At 44.4% G+C, this 17,438-nt stretch overlaps 1 protein-coding gene across 7 annotated transcripts in view; it reads left to right on the top strand.

Annotated features, from left to right (window-relative positions):
- Window positions 1-17,438, top strand: part of IRF2 (interferon regulatory factor 2) — an 84,773-nt gene that overhangs the window by 47,748 nt on the left and 19,587 nt on the right. For all 7 annotated transcript variants that reach the window (XM_061177188.1, XM_061177191.1, XM_061177192.1 and 4 more), the window contains exons 3-6: window positions 5,517-5,616; window positions 6,905-7,081; window positions 7,392-7,438; window positions 16,180-16,297. In XM_061177188.1, the coding sequence (XP_061033171.1) occupies window positions 5,517-5,616; window positions 6,905-7,081; window positions 7,392-7,438; window positions 16,180-16,297 (442 nt within the window). The remainder of the gene's footprint in view (window positions 1-5,516; window positions 5,617-6,904; window positions 7,082-7,391; window positions 7,439-16,179; window positions 16,298-17,438) is intronic.

The raw sequence follows: 17,438 nt of genomic DNA, 5'->3' as shown, positions 1-17,438 counted from the left end.
CGAGTTCCCTTCCCTGGTACAGAGGGACAGGAGAGCGTCCCCTTGTCCTCTGCTGGGCTGGTGTGGGCCAGGCTGAAGGAAGGAGGGTGTGCTGTGGCTACAGCACACGGCACCTCTCAGGACGGCGCTGTCCCAGGAGCTTGTGGGCTGCCTGAGCGCCCAATGCGGACAGAGCCGTCCCTGTCCCTGTAGACCTCAGGTGGCCTCAGGGCATTTCCTCTCTGTACCCACCCCTCCCCAGGGCATCTATTTATAGGTTTCTGCCAACTTAGGCTGGCTGGCATTCGTCTGTCCACATAAATATTTCACTCAAACCCTACTTTTATTTCCTGCCCATTCATAAGCCTAAGAATCCCTGTTCGTATTTTGAGTGGTTTGAGGCCATTCCAAATTCTCTTCTCCCACTGAAGCCTATTATGACTCCTGGAACACCTGTGCTGTCTGCGGCGCTTTGTCATTCACTTGTGCCTTAGCTGTGTTCCGAGTGTCGGTCCTCACGGTGAGGCACTCCAGGCTGGCCGTGCCAGAGGGCAGGCACCAGGGCTGTCTTGATTGTTGCCATGAGCTCAGTGCCAGGCCTCGTGCCCGACACTCAGGAGGTAACGTCGTGCTGAGAATGAATGGATGAATGATGGGCACTTGAAGGGGAGAAACATCAGTGACTCTGTTTTTGTTCTGTTAAGATAATTAGACTTAAGAACACTGGGTTGGCAGCTGTCACGTGTCTCTCAAATGGGGACACCGTCAAACCCAGTGCATTCTTAGTAAGAGACAAATAGGTGGTTAATTAATGCCTTAAATGTGTTTCCGCCTCCTCCTTTCAATACATGAAGGGCGGAGGGTGATGGAACGGGTCCTCTGGGTTCCTCTGGAGGAGCGGTGAGGAAGTTTGGCAAAGCAATATTATAACTAGTTCTTGAAAGGGGTTGTGGCTTGGGCCAGTTACATTTTATTATGAATATTTGCAAATAGACATAGTGTGCTTGAATGATCTAATGACTAGGAAGAATAGCGCAGTAAATTCCCATCTAGATTTAAAACTCACATCTAGATTGAACAATCATTAACATTTAAAAAGGATCTGTGCTGTGTGTGGTAAAGCAGCTCCCTGACACTGTACATCTATAAGATCCAAGAACGTTTCTTATAGAGCCACAATACCACTATCAATTAGGTAATCGTAAATTAATCGTAAGTAATCGTCATTTAAAATGTCATTACTGCCGTGTTCATATTCAGAATGCCTTGAGTATTCCCCAGATATCTTTTTACAATTGATTTGTTCAATCAGAATCCAAAGAATGCCCACAGGTTGTGTTTGGTTCCTGACTATGAGCAGTACACTCTCCCTTTTTTCCGTCTCTCCATTGGCTTGTTGAAGAGACCAGGTCAGTTCTGGATTTGTCCTCATGCTTGCTTGTGGTTTCCCTGGGCTGTTTCTTGAGGAAGGAAGGAGGCGGCAGTATTCAGGTTCACCGTTTTTCTCGTCGCTCCGACTGATTCCCACCCTGGTTTTTTTGGTTTTGTTTTGTTTTATTTAATTTATTTATTTTTGGCTGCGTTGGGTCATCGTTGCTGCACGCGGGCTTTCTTTAGTTGCGGCGAGCAGGGGCTACTCTTCGTTGAGGTGCACGGGCTTCTCATTACGGTGGCTTCTCTTGTTGTGGAGCACAGGCTGTAGGCGCACGGGCTTCAGTAGTTGTGGCACACGGGCTCAGTAGTTGCGGCTCACGGGCTTAGTTGCTCCACAGCATGTGGGATCTTCCCGGACCAGGGCTGCATGTCCCCTGCATTGGCAGGTGGATTCTTAACCACTGTGCCACCAGGGAAGTCCCCCAACCTTGGTTATTGACGTTCTTATTTCTCACCGGAGATCTGCCTGGACCGGGCACCAAGGCCCCTGCCCAAGCCTGGGAGATCATCAGGTAGCTCCCGACCTTTTCCTGCTCTGCACTTTGAGAGCAGGCTTGTGCTTGTGTAAATATCAGGCCATTTCGGAACAAAGTAAGAAGTCCAAACAAAAATAGCAAACGACATTGGAACATCTTCTAAATATTGGAGGAGTGAAGAGGCACAGGGAGATAAGAGGACTAGTTTCCTTTTGGGGCCAAGGTATGTTTGCTCTGCTTTGCTCAAGATTATCTCGTCTTCTCAACTCGAGCCCGGCTTCTCTCTCCTGCCTGCAGGTGGGCAGAGGTCTCTATGTATCTAAACATGAGTAGCTCCGCTACTGCATTTAGTCTTTCCATACACGCTGTGTGTAGACACCACGGGTGGGGACCCGGCGCTTGGGATTCTGATGGCACATCCTGACGTCACAGAGTCTACACAGAGCAACGCCCTCCCTGTCCCATAGAACCAGAATGTTTACTGGTCAGAATCTCTTTCAGGTTTAAAATGAGTTTTGCCATCTTTATCTTTCAACATAGTTTTGCAATTTGAAAAACTAGTTAAAAGTTACATGTAGTCTTTTAAAAAAATTTACCATTTTAAAATGTGCAATTCAGTGGCATTCAGTACATTCACAATATTATGTAGCCATCACCACCAGAACTTTTTCATCACCTCAGAAGGAAGCACTGTACCATGAAGTAGTCACTCCCCACTCTCCTTTCCCTGGTTCGTGGCCACCACCGATCTGCCGTCTGTCTCTTTAGATTTGCCTTTTCTGGATATTTCATATAAATGGACTCATTCAACATGTGGCCTTTGGTGGAAGGCGTCTTTCCCTTAGCACAGTGCTTTAAAGGTTCATCCCTGTTGTAGCACGTATCAGACTGCGTTCCTTTTTGTGGCTGAATAATATTCCATTTTATGCATGTATGACACGTTCTTTATCTGTTCCATCAGTGGGTGGACACTTGGGTTGTCTCAGTCTTTTGACTACTGTGAGTAGTGCTGCTGTGAACATTCATGTATAAATGTTTGCAGGGACAGCTGTTTGTAATTCTTTGAGTGAAATTACTGGATCATGTGGTAATTTGTGTTTAATTTTTTTGAGGAACAGCCAAGCTGATTTCCAGAATGGCTGCGCCATTTTACATCCCCACCAGCAATGTGTGAGGGTTCCAGTTTCTCCACATCCTCACCAGCACTTACTATTTTCTGTTTATTTTTTTTAAAAATTCTAGCCATCTTAGAGGATATGAAATGGTTTCTTATTGCTGTTTTGACTTGCATTTGCCTGATGATTAGTGATGTTGAGCATCTTTTCATGTGCTCATTGGCCATTTATTTATCTTCTTTGGAAAAAGGTCTTTTCACGTCCTTTGCCCATTTAAAGAGGATCCATGGTGGATAATTGCTAGGTTCAGTCATTACTTTTGTGGTTTCATGGTTGAGCATGGTTTCTGGGAGACTAGTTTTGGGAGGTGTGTGTGTGTGTGTGCCTGCAAACACGCAAATGCTTGAAAAGATCTACTTATAAAATCAATTTTGTGTCTTAGGAGATAGATTTCAGATTGTGTCACCCCAGATCTCCTTTGTCCTAGAAGAAAGTACAACAGCAGATTCTTTAAGGATCTATATCTTTAAGCATAAACCTTTAGATTCTGGTTGTGTAGTTCAGGAAAAAATCTTTAACTGAGATAAATTCATTTGCGTGTTTTTCGCTTTCATGTTAACGTCAGAAACTGCATTAAGTGATTTTGCCCTCTTATTTTCATCTACAGTAAGAAATAAAGTTTCACTCAGCCCTCTTCTGACCACTGCCCTTTTGAATCTGGCCAACCTGGAACCCTGCCCTCTCTCGGTGGATGATACAGCATGAACAAGGAGGGATTTATGAAAAATCTCTCGCTTTCAGTTCTTCTTTACTAAGTTTTAAATACATAGAATTTTCCCTTTTAACAGTTCTGGGGAGATCTCAAATGTTCTGACATATTTTTAGTTCAGGCTTTGCAATATGTTCTATGGGGAGGGCCAAGTCCCTTTTGGGTCGGTAGGGACCGTTTGTATCTTTCATTGTGTGAGACCAAAGTTGTGGAAAATTCCTACTGACATTTTCTTTCCTGCTCCAGTGTATTGTGCAGAGATCTGCATACCTAGAAATTATCAGACCTACCTTGAGAGCTTAAAAAAATACGGTTTTCCTGGGTTTTAATCTCCATGGAGTCCAAGTCACCAGATCTGTTGTAGGACAGGAAATCTAAATCTAAACCCTGGGAGACAATGGGTGATATGAGTAAGTGACTGAATATGGGATTACACGACCTCGGTTTCGAATTTAGATACTTACTACTATAAGTTCCTTGGCTAGAAAATTTAATTCTGTTTCTCAGTTTCCTCAACTGTAAAGCGGAAAAAATAACATACACGCAGCTCGTTAGGGTGTTGCAAAAACCAAAACTGAGACCATGTGAACATGCCAAGTGAACCAAGTTTCACATAAGTAGTTTTACTACAAGTGTGACTTTGCTTCCAAAGCACTGGTTTCTAATCATATGTTTGCCAGGATTGATTTAAGCAATTTTGAGTTACCTCTTGGGATATAAGAGAGATGGAGAGGGCCTGCTATAAGAAGAACTGGACTGGGGCTTCCCTGGTGGCGCAGTGGTTGAGAGTCTGCCTGCCAATGCAGGGGACATGGGTTCGAGCCCTGGTCTGGGAAGATCCCACATGCCACGGAGCAACTGGGCCCGTGAGCCACAATTGCTGAGCCTGTGCGTCTGGAGCCTGTGCGTCTGGAGCCTGTGCTCCGCAACAAGAGAGGCCGCGATAGTGAGGGGCCCGCGCACCGCGATGAAGAGTGGCCCCCGCTTGCCACAACTAGAGAAAGCCCTCGCACAGAAACGAAGACCCAACACAGCCATAAATAAATAAAATAAAATAAATAATAATAATTTTTAAAAAATTTAAAAAAAAAAAAAAAAGAAGAAATGTACTTGAGGGACTTTTCTCCAGAAAAGGAGTATCATCTTCATATAATTGGTACATCTTTGTTTGTATTGATTGCTATTTCATGCAGGGTAGTAGACACATAGGGATTAGAACAAAATCTTTTATTTCTGTTGGCTGCGTGAGCAGATTGAGATAATTAGTCTCTGTGACAAATTAGTCTCTGTGATGGCCGCAGACACCCCCAACTTCCCTTTAGCAGCAAAAGGAGTGTTCATTTGGAGAGTTGCCTAATTTTTAATTTACCTCGGGCAGAAGGAGTTCCTCTTTACCAAGTGATGGGAGTAACTCATAAGACTAAGCATTAGAAATTTCAGTAAGTGGCCAGTTACCTGTGTTCCTATAAAGGAAAGGAGGCACATTGGCGTTTCCCAGATCATCACCGTTGACCTTGGAATTTATTTTTATCCTACCAGACTCCACTTGCCTCTCAATCTCACCTGGTAGACTGTCAAGGTTTGGGGCCCAGTGGGGAAGTGGGCTTGGTTTACAGTAGATACTCAGCAAACCCAGTGATACTTAGCAGGTAATCTTACTAGCTAGAACTAGCTATAATCCTCTGCAATGGTGGCCTGAAACCCAGGGCTGCAGTGCTTATTTACTTTTTTTTTTTTTTTCAGGAAAAGAAGATTTTTCAGATCCCCTGGATGCATGCAGCTAGACACGGGTGGGATGTGGAAAAAGATGCACCGCTCTTTAGAAACTGGGCCATCCATACAGGTATTAACCCTGCATTGTTTATAGAGCCCAGCACTGTTGCTTTTTCGTGGTTGTTTTCATGCCTTTAGGTATAAGTGACAAATTAAATTGCAAAATATTTAAAGTGTACATTGTTTTTTGGTGACAATGTTTAAGTTCTACTCTCTTGGCAAATTTCAGTTATACAGTAGACTGTTAGCTATCGTTTATTTTTATTTTTACTACGTATATAAAATCTCCTGGCTTATGACTTCATGAAAATAGCTCTGATAAACCTGGGACTTGTTCCCAGGCACATCTAGGACACGTGGGGTACAGCCTGCATCACTCAGAAGTGATGCTCGGGCTTCCCTGGTGGCGCAGTGGTTAAGAATCCGCCTGCTAATGCAGGGGACACGGGTTTGAGCCCTGGTTCGGGAAGATCCCACACGCCGCGGAGCAGCTAAGCCCATGCCCCACAACTACTGAGCCTGCGCCCTAGAGCCTGCGAGCCACAACTACTGAAGCCTGCACGCCTAGAGCCCGCGCTCTGCAACAAGAGAGGACAGCGCAATGAGAAGCCTGTGCACCACAACGAAGAATAGCCCCCGCTCGCCGCAACTAGAGAAAGCCCGCGTGCAGCAACGAAGACCCAACGCAGCCATACATAAATAAATAAATAAATAAATAAATAAATAAACAAACAAATTTATTTTTTTAAAAAAGGAGTGATGCTCAACCCATTCCATAGAAAACTTAGTCCTTAAATTTCCTGTAAATGTGGTTTTCTGATGAAGTTCCCCAGGTGTGTACCAGGGGAATATAGAACTTATTTGTTTTGCATCGTATAAACTTGGGTCAAATTTATCTCCCCCAAAGGTAGTCAAGATTATATTTATTTGTAACAAAATTTAACTAGCGAGCTATTTGCAGGAGCGGGCTTTTACTTAATGTTTGAGAATCAGATGAAAAAGAGACCTTCCAGTTGCCTGTGCTTGGCGGTCTACTGGCCTCCTAGCTTTGTTTTTTCCTTACCTTGATTGTCCGTTCTTCTACCATTATAATTTTCTCTCAAGCTATTTCGTAGAGCCAGGGTGACCAGTTTGTCCCAGTTTGCCTGGAACTGTCGGGTTTTAAAACAAAAATTCCTGCATCCCAAGGACCTTCTCAGCCCCAAATAAGCCAGGAGGTTTGCTCACTGAAGGTGTGGCCTAGAATTAAAAGGGTTCTCTGTACTACCTGCCAGCAATCCTGTTTCCAGAAATTTTTACTGTAGAAATAAGTTTTCCCCTCTTTTTCTTAACCTTAATTCTTTCAACTATTTTGTTAGGAAAGCATCAACCAGGAGTAGATAAACCTGATCCAAAAACATGGAAGGCGAATTTTCGATGTGCCATGAACTCTTTGCCTGACATTGAAGAAGTCAAGGATAAAAGCATAAAGAAAGGAAACAATGCCTTCAGAGTCTACCGAATGTTGCCTTTATCTGAACGACCTTCTAAGAAAGGTAGATAAAGATATTTACTGACTAAAACAATGATTGCTTAATACACCTTATAGTGCCTTTGTGATTTCTTTATTTCCACATCTGTAGTCACAGCAAGGATACAACCCTTGTTCCCATTGTGGATGATGATTTACCTGGCTGGGGAAAATGACTCTCAGGGCCCCCAAAAGCAGTAAAAGAAGCATTTGGGATCTTGGCCATGTACAGATTAAAGCAATAAATTCATTGAGAGTTTCAGAAAGAATTTAACTTAGGGAAAATGTCTCTCTGTTCTTCATGAATTAATCCAGAACTATTTTTGTTGCCACAGGAAAGAAACCAAAGACAGAAAAAGAAGACAGAGTGAAGCACATCAAGGTAATCTTTGTTCAGAGAGGAGGCCAAAGTTGTGATCAGACTAATGATTCATATTCTGTCTCATAAAAATAAGTGATGTGATCTCTGTGAAGTATTTAATCTTGCTTCTTTTGCTGTTGTGTTTCATGTGCTTTACACGTCTCCTCTTTGGCATGTACCCACTTGTAGACTCAAGTACATACATCCCCTGCTTCAGCCAACTTCCCTGAGCAATTTATGAATGAACTCACAAATCCATGCTGAGCTTGACAGTCTCAAGCCTCCATCTGGTCCCTGCAACTGTTGCCAGCATGTCACTTAGTTCCAGCTAAACTCCAGCAACCAGCTACTATCTGATAATATTAAGTATATTTTCAGGCCATTAAATATTTTTAAAAGTATGTTAAATAGTATATACTTATATTAGAATGTATTACCTATATTTATGTATATGTATCGTGTTGGCCAACTTTTTGGCCAGCCCAGTATGTATGTATGTATGTATATGTATGTATGCATACATTCCATGACAAGCCATTAGTTTGGGGACACAGATTTCTGTTCAAGCCCTCTATTCGTGTGGATCTCAATAGTTTTTTTCCTGCTCCACTATAGAACCAGCTTTCATAACTTCCAAAAGTTTTCCGTAGGGATGCGTTTGTGTGTGTGAGCTTTTCAGTGGGCTGTGTAGTCTGAAATCCACTGCAGTGTGAGGGTCTTTGTGTGTAGATTAGGTGGCCCTTGTTCAATAGCCAGAGAACTGCGAAATATCCCATGCAAAATCGAGGGTGAGCTCCAGTTGCTAAGCAAAGAGCAGACACTACAGTCCATAGTGATAGACCATCAGAGAGAAGATTGTTTCACCGTGCCCTGTTTGCAGATGAAGAAACAGAGGCTCAAGAGAGTTGAGTGACATGGACCCAAGGGCAGTGGGACATGTGGCCAAGTTCACACGGTTATTTAGAACTGAACTTAAAAGAGATGCCAAGTATTCTGGTTTCTACTCTAGAATAACTCTTGAAGGAAAAACCAAATTGCCCAGACAGCACAATGTTTAAAAGCAAGCCACTTAGTCAAAATAATCGGAAAAAATACCCAAAAAATGTACTTCAGTTTGACTTGTGAAGGTAGAGGGAAAACTTAGGTAAACTGTTAAAGTTTCAGACACATTTACTCCTGCAATGGAAAATAAATTTTTTAGCTAGAGTGTTTTAGCAGTGAGACCTCCAGTTTCCACTTCCAGTATTTTTAGTTGGTGACTTATTTTAAATATAGCATAGTATAGGCCTCATTTTGTTATAACTTTTTATTATGGAAAAACTTGATACACAGGAAGGAGGCAAGTGAGTCAAACGTACTTCATAGACCGTCACCCCGATTTCAGCATTAATCAGCTTGTGGCCATTTTATTTCATTAGTACTTCCCTCCACTTCCATACATCCAATATGAAACTGCAGATGTTCAACCATTTTTGACTTACAAAAACAATTTCATATGGTTCAGCCCAATATTTTAAAGCAGATTCCAAACATCTTATTTCTTTCATGACTACGTCAGTATATATCTTTAAAAGATAGACACTCTTTAGAAATAACACAGTATCATTATTGCATCTGAAAAAATTAAAAGTAGTTCCTCAAAAACATCAAATATCCACTCAGTGTTCAAATTTCCAATTTGTCTCATAAGTGTCATAATTTTGATACAGTCTGTTTACTTGAATCAAGATCCGTATAAGGTCCACATGTTGTGATTTTTGGATATGTCTCAAGTTTTTGTAACCTATAGGTTTCCCCTAGATTACTTTAAAAAAATTTATTTTTTTCTTGCAATGAAAAAACCCTGTTATTTGTTGTATCAAGTTCCCCACAGTTTGGATTTTTTTAGGGTCTACATTCTGATTATTGTTGTTTAGTCAGAAAAGTGTAACTTCCACAAATATGTGATTTTGAAGAATCTGCTATAATCTTAAGTACAGCTATATCATATTTGCTACTAGTTTCACAGCATCTAGCTCAGTGTCTGGTACAGAACAGATAATTAATACATATTTGATCACTGAGTAGATGAATGAGTATTTGTTGACTAAATAGATGCATAAATAAATGTAATATATGGGGAGGAGAGAGTGGGGGGTTTAGAATGCAGATTTAATTTCACAATCTCAGTTAATGGAGAAATGAAAATGGAGTAACAGATGTTCACTTTTCAGCCAGCTTTGCTCAAACATAACCACCAGACTTCACTGAATATCAGATGCCAGCAATTGGAAGATGCACCATTATTTTATGTATCTGTAAGCAAGAAAAAACTGCTTGCAGTGAAATCATGACACAATTGATTAGAAGGTACATCCCATTTCAGGGGTGTGGAAATGTGAGGAATGTGCACCTTAGAATTGATGACACATGGTGTTCTTGTAAGTAAAGGACATCTGCAGTCATATCACCAATGGCAGTGTCTTCCACATGGCCAGGCCCCGCACTGACCCCGGGAAGCAAGTGAGAGATTTCCTCTTAGGTGCAGCCACGTGGGTCCCAGCAGAGAGTACAGTGAGAAATTCTCCTGTGATGTAGATATGGTCAGTATCCGAAACATGGCCCTCATAGAGACATTGTTCCTTCAGCAGAAGGCAGGTGATTCATTGGAAATAAGAGCAGCCTAACTTTTGAATTTAAATGTACTCGCATCTGTCCTATGACGAAGCCTCGGAACGTGGATAAAGCGAGCGGGCTCCCCAAGTTCTGTGGTTCATGACTGCATAGTGTTGATGTTTCTGTAGAGTGGTTCAAAGTTAATCCTCTAGGTTGTCTGGAATTATATATATAAAGGACCTTATCCTTACTGAGCTATTATTAATACATTACTTTTTATTGTTTGTCAAACACCTAAGCTCTGAGTTTTCTGTTCTGTGCATATATATATATATGCAACTGGATAGACTAGGTTGGTTTCTTCCGCAGAGAAAATTTGTCTTGTATGTAGTAACTAGGTATGAAAATTTGCTGTTAAAACAAGCTCTTCCCAATCTTCCTTTAATTCAAGTTGAGTTTTTTTAAGGTACCTGAAGAAATCCTAATCTTTTTTTTAATTAATTTTTTTTATTGGAGTAGAGTTGATCAAGTTGAAGTTTTAACTAGCAAAGGACATTTAGAGCATTCAGGCCCACTGTCAGAACATTTCTTGGGCTATTCAGGCAATTTATCTCCGTGCTCTTTGTTTCCTCCCTAAATAGCTTCCCTGAGACCCAAGGCTCATTGACCATGTAATATGTGCAGAAATGCTGCCCCTATATCCCCTGATGTTCTCTTTGGGAGTATTTGCTGTGCACTCAGTGAGCCATCTTTTACTTGAACTAAGCCCTGCCTGCGTGGAGGTAACGGGCTGTCTAAGGAAATAAGAGTAAGAAACACAGTAGTGAGCGGTACGAGATGGGACATCGTCAGAGCATATTGGTGTTTCAGAAAATGTCACAAGGCCAAGATCAGTAAGGAAAGAGGTGGATAAAACAGCGAGGTGGTAGCTGACATTTTGGAGCCCCTACCCGGTTCTCAGCTCTGATTATTATCTCATTTAGTTCTTCCTGTGATGGGCAGGTTTTCTCTCTCGCATACGTGGGAATGGAGGCACAAAGACGCTGAGTAATTTTCCCAGAGTTGCTCCACTTTATGGAATTGGAATTTGATTCCAGGTTAGTCCAGCCTCAGAACCTGTGCTCTTTCACGGCCCTCAGTGCCTCGCAGCCTCTCGGAAGCTGTGGGCTCTGATCCAGGCCTTGGGGGACTCTCCAGTATATTGGTGGACATTCCCCAGCACCAGATCATACGTGAAGCCCTGGAGATCAGAGCTGCTGTTTGGTCTTCGCTGGATGAGTCAGGACACTGGCTTCATTAGAGCCGGAGCCTGAGTGAGGGTACAAAGGGAAACAAAGGCATGTAGGTAGGGAGGATTCGGAATTAATACTTCCTGCCTCAGAGGATTGTTTGCAGAGGACATATACATGCTTCGAAACTGTGAAGTGCTTCCAGATTAAAACATTGGTGTGATGATGGAAAACATAATCAGGGACTGTCTCTTATGTCACTTGGTAAAGACTAGGACTGGTCTGTATTAGTTCTGAGTGCAGGCCTCTGGGTGGAAGTTACAGAAAAGCAGGTATTGGCTGAGCAGAACTTTCTAATAGAGCTCTCACCGCCAACAGTGACTTGAGCTGGATACGAAACAGTATGCTCCCTGCCACTGTCCAAAGACAGGCTGAATGACCGACCACCCGTCAGGGCTGATACTGGAGTGATCCTTCCATGGGTTGCAAGGGGTCTTCAGTTTTTAAGCCTCACGCCGGCAACCCACCTGAACTTTCAAGAGATGAAATCAGAGCTGCCCTGGAGGGAGCAGGTGAGGGGCCTGCCCTGCCCGCTCTGGTGCCTCCCTCTCCTCCTGGTGGCTCTTGAGAGGACTGCTCAGAGCACAGTCTGCAAATTGGTTGGCTGGATAACCTCCGTGGATGCTTTTGTGAGATAAGGCACAGCTGAACTCCCTGGGGAGGATCTGGAGCATGGAGGAGTTGATATGTAAGGGAGGCTTTTCTCACCGTGATGGGAAGCAGCAGATGGGGGGAGAGACTGCGGTAGAGAGTTTAGATGAAGATGGTGGCAGTTGGAATGGAGAGGAGGAGACATTTCTCTGGAAGAGGAGGTGGAGGAGGAAGCCAGGTGTGGATCCAAGAGGTGGCCCTGACTTCTCAAGCTTCCTGGAGGGGATGTTGGGAGCGGAGCATGTTTTGTGGAGAAGAGGGTGAGTTTAACTCTGGACGTGATGGGCTAGAAAGGGCAGAGGGCCCTCTAAAGCAGACACCAGGTGGACAGTTGGATCTGACAGGCACCGAGCTCGGGTGAGTGTTGGAGGCCAGATGTGTGGTCATTTGCCCAAGAACGATGTTGGAGGCCGTGGGAACAGGTGCCTTCTCCAGGAGGGAAGCTACATGAAGTGAACACAGAGACCCAAGGAGAAGATGAGGAGAAAAGCCAGCCAAAGAAAGAAGTCTAAGGGGAAGTTACAGTGGGAGCAGCAAGGAAGAGAATGAAGACGGCCTAGTTCCAAGGGAGGAAGGTGTTCCCAGGGCTAGGCAGGAGGCCGCAGCCTGTTTCAGTCGCACTCCTGTTCTTAGTGGCCTCGGGGCCTCCGAGGTATAGAGTGTGCAGTTCCCCAGGCCAACTTTGACTTTCATGAAGCCCAGCTGTCAGCCTGAGATTTTTGTTGGTAGAGAGACCTAGAGATGCCCTTAAATATTTGGCTTTGAGGAGTTTGGCTTTGCACAGATGAATTAGGGCATTTCTGGAGGTTGGGGATGGGAAATGGTCTTATGGCCATTATATTTGGCCTCAAAGGAGGGGACATCTAGACAAGGGCTGTAGCACAAGGATGAGACAGAATGAGTGGCTTTGGTTGTCCTCTATTCGGCCCACCCCCAAGCCCCTCCAGCAAGCATGGCTTTGAGACCAACCAAAGGAATATTATTTTCGAGGTCTAAGGAAGGCTGCCCCTGCCTCTGCCCCTGAACGCTCTCTTGTGCTGGTTTGCTTTTGCCTAAAATCCCTTAAACTGTAGAACAAACCTTGGATTCTATAGTGAGAAGAAAGGTTCTTGGGCATAAATATTCGGCAGAGTTCATAGATCATGGAGCGGTCTGAACCCAAGCACAATCTGTTTTTTGGTTTTCTTTGGGGCAAGGTGATTTACAGGAGAGCCTATATCTAAAGTAAGAAAGGGAACAGAAAGAGGAGGCTAGTTCAGGATTCACCAGGCCAGGTCATGGTACAGCCAGGCGGGGGACAGGGCAGGAGTGGGCATCACAGAGGAGGAGGAGATGCTGTGGGCAAAGGTTGTTCATGACCTGCAGGATCTCTGTACATGTTCCGTAGAGAAATGTTCACCCATTTTCTTAATTTGGGTTCCTTGCTTTTTTTTAAAAAAAAATACATAGTTTAGGTTTCGATCTTCTTATTCTAGTCATTTCAAAAATTTCAACTGAGTGTAGTGAAGATCCCTGTTTTTCTGCACCCTGGATGGAGACCTTTCAGGGAGGTGCTGGCTACCTTTCACTATACATTCTGCTATATTGTCCTTCTAAAACCAGTGAGAAGGTTTGCACTGAAGACTTGGAGATCAGCAGGTTATTTTGGAAGTGGGGATGGGAGGAGGTAAAACAATGTTCAGAGTAGTCCAACTCAAGTCTCCATTGGTAGAGTATCCTGTTTCGTTACAGAAGGAGTGCAAGAGGCAAGGTGGGGATGTGGGGAGTAGAACAATGTTGAAAATAGTTCAGTCTCAATCTCCATTGGAATTAGTACAGGATCCAAGGGTTTATTAAGACAGAAACTATTGGAATTGGACCATGTTGCCTGACCAAAGATGTGAGTTCAGTTCCTGTATCTCCTCAGAGTAAAAGCAGTGTGATCTTGGAAAACTAATTTCGTCTATGAGTCATAGTTTTCTCAAGTGTAGTGTGATAGAAGTATCACTTGCCACTAATTACACTGTAGATCATGTGAAGCTCTTTGAAGTCTCCAACTGAGAAATCAGAATAATTTAGGTTTTTAAATATATGCAAGTCTGACTGCCTCATTACCTTCATAAGAAGGCTAGAAGCAGAATGAGTGAATAATAACTTGGCAACAAAAGAAACCCATGAAAACGAGCAGTTCTTTCCATAATTCCTTAAAATGTTCTTAGTTCCTTTTGGGGAATTGAAGAGGTGGAAGGGGAAGAAGATGACATGTGGGGCATGATGGGGGGAGGGTGGGAAGGGGACCATTGAGGAAGCCAGGGAGAAGGATGCCATCAGAAAGGTGGAGAAGCAGATAGATTTTGTTGCCAAGGAGGGAGAGTACAGGCCTTCCTGTTGGATGTCAGAGTGTGGGGTTGAGGGAAAGAGACTTGCGGAAAGGTCACTGGATTTGGGATAGTAGAGTTTTATTGGTGACCTTAGATAATAGTGAGTGCTTATTTAATAATAGGTGCCAGGTGCATATTTATCTCATTTAATCTACCCATTATCCCTATGACGTGGGTCCTATTACTGTCCTCAGTTTACAGCTGTCCGCAGCATCCTAAGAGACCACTAAAGAGGCTAAAGTCCTATAACTAGAGGAAGACTTGGACCCCAGGCTCATGTGATTCCAAAGCCAGGCTGTCTCACCACCCCTACCCCAGAAGCTGGGAGTTTGATTCCACAAGTGGAGTGGCAGCCAGACTGCAGGCTTCACGGTGGTGCAGTGAGGAGGTGATGGTGGGAAGGCAGGTGCACAGTCAGGAGTTTGCCTCTAAAGGAAGAGAAAAGTGGTGACTCAAGTCACAGGCAAGGGAGTTTCTTCCCAGAAAGGATAAACTCTTTGGAATTTGTGAAAGAGATGCTGCAGGAGAAAGGGATAAACATTCTGCCCAGTGGGGCTGTCCTGGGCCCTTCCTGGATTCAACCTTTGGTACATCTGGTCAACCCTGCCGTGTGTGATTTTTGTATGTTTTTTTGAGAACTGAGCTATACAGTGAGGTGATGTCTTTGAAGCCATGTTATCATGGCTGGAATTTGCCAGGTGGGATTGGGAGGAAGGGGATGATTTCCCCCTCCTTCCCTAGGTGGCTTCCCTAAGATTTGGGGGGGGGGGGTTCATCATTGGTTCCAAGCAGCACATAAATTGATAAGAACACCCTGCATGCCTTGGAGTATCCACTCTAAATTTTTCAAAGCACAGTCATGTCCACCTCACATGATCTTCTGCTCCTGTCTTCTATTCTTTCCACCCCTCCACCCTCCTCTCCAGTTTGGTCTCCCCAGGAGTTGTCACGTGTGGCTTTTTTTGTCTGATTCTGTTGCTGTCATAGACGCCAGTGTAATCTACCCTTGAGGAGAAGCTCTCTCATCAAAACGCTGAAAGTCAGTCTGTACTCCAGCGCTGGCTCTCCCAGAGCTGTTGGCGCATTCAGAGGTTGGAGGGCTCTGGTGCACTTGAATAAAGCAGAATTGAGAGCCAAGCTTAGGGAGAGGAGTTTGTTCTCCTAGTTTCATTAATATGAATGTGTAGCCTCTTGGGCTGCATGGGCATTCGGAAGGCATGCCTGTGGAGCCGTGGGTGTGGGCTGTTTCACTGGACTCCACGGGGTGGCAGAGGCTTTGGCTATGAGCCTGGCCCGTGTGACCGGCCACCTGCCCCCCGACCCTGGGGCAGGATGCTCAAGTGGCCAGAATCCAGAGCAAACCCTATCCAAGAAGAATTCATCCACCACGTCCTCTGGATTTCGTCCTTGGGCTGATAGTTGAGGCAGAGCTTTTCCTCCAAAGTTATAAAAGAGGTGGCAGGATTCCTCCCTTAGAGAGAAAGCCAGGAGCTGAGTCTTACACGCACCCCTTCTTCAGAGAAGGATGAGTTGGGATCTTGGCAGCAAAGTGCTTTACCTAGGCGGTAACACAGCTCCGCTTAACCCCAGGGCTACCTTGTGCAGGGCTAAGCATTTCAGGAGGGCAAGCCAGGTGCACGGATACCGTCTCCTCCAAGGAAAAGGAAAGAAAGGGAACCCTTGGCGAGACACTCTACGCAGAAATGTGCTTCTTAAGCTCCAGGCTGATTTAAAACACGTAGGGAATGCGTTTTGGAGACGAACATGACCTTGGCATTAAAGAAAGTGGACAGAGGGTAGAATTTAAGCTAAGCACAGGGAGGGAAAAGGAAGTGTTCTCAATTCTTTTTTCTTTTCTTCTTCCTAGCAAGAACCAGTTGAGTCATCTTTGGGGCTTAGTAATGGAGTAAGTGATCTTTCTCCTGAGTATGCGGCCCTGACTTCAGCTATAAAAAATGAAGTGGATAGTACGGTGAACATCATAGGTAAACTGTTTTGACATCTCATTTTTTTATACACACGAGTAGCTCCCTGGGGTCGAGAATTTGTAAAACGTGATTTGAAATAACATAGTCAGCGGGAGGAGGTCTTGGAACCATTTCAAAATGCAAGTTCAGGCCCCCAGATTTCAGGGCTGAAGAATAAAGGCCTTTGAGGATCAGATAAAGGAACTGAGGCAGGTCCGCCTCAAAAAAATAGGTAGATGAGATGGGGATGTTCCCCCCAGCGGCTAAGGATTAGCGGTTCTCAATCTTTCAATAATTGGTCACGTGGACAAAAGTGTGACTTATTTAACCTGGGAACAAGGAGGGGGGAGACTGTCCCCATGAGTCCTCTCAGCATCTGCTCCATGATGGGCCTGCCACAGAGGTGGTGCTCATCTCACAGATGGGGAAACAGAGGCCCGTGGCCGGAGGGCACACTGTGATCCCACAAAGAGTGTTGAGTGCCTTCTGTATACCAGACGTAGCGCTGTGAGCCAGAAATAGGTTGGGGAGCAAGGCGGGCCCAATCCCTAGTTTCATGGAAGAAGACACATAATAAACAAATAAAAACTGCACGTAACAACAGCATTACCGTCTGTGATAAATGTGCCAGAGGAAAAGAGTGGAGAGATGAGATGACGCCAGTGGGTGAGGACCTGCAGCGTGGGTCCCGACGCGGGAGCACGCTTGGAGGACTAGAGGGAAGGCCAGTGCTCCTGGGGAGGGCGCGTGAGGCCCCTCAGAAGGGAGGCGGGGCGGACTCATGGGGACCTTTGAAGACCCTGGGAAGGAGGTTGGGTTTTATCCCCAGACTGCTGGAGGGTGTGGGTTTTGTTTTGGTTTTTTTTTAAGTTTTTAAAAATTGAAGTATAGCAGATAGTAAAGTGCCCAAATGTTTTACATACACACACCATGGAAACACCACCCCTGGAGGCTTTTAAGCAGGTGGGTGACAAGTGTGAATTATATCTCAATAATGTCCCGCTGGGATGCTGCCAAGCACGGATGGTAGGGACTCTGCAAGAGTGGAGGAGGCCCAGGCTTGACCTTGTATTCTGACTCCAGCCCTGGAATCCAGAACCTCAGTTTCTTTGCCCTCAGTACCTTTTGGTTCATTACATTTTGTTCCATTTTGTAAACA

This window comes from Eubalaena glacialis, chromosome 20 (genome assembly GCF_028564815.1).
Source record: "Eubalaena glacialis isolate mEubGla1 chromosome 20, mEubGla1.1.hap2.+ XY, whole genome shotgun sequence".
In the NCBI taxonomy this organism is placed as follows: Eukaryota; Metazoa; Chordata; class Mammalia; order Artiodactyla; family Balaenidae; genus Eubalaena; species Eubalaena glacialis.
This window is presented reverse-complemented; position numbering and strand designations above follow the sequence as displayed.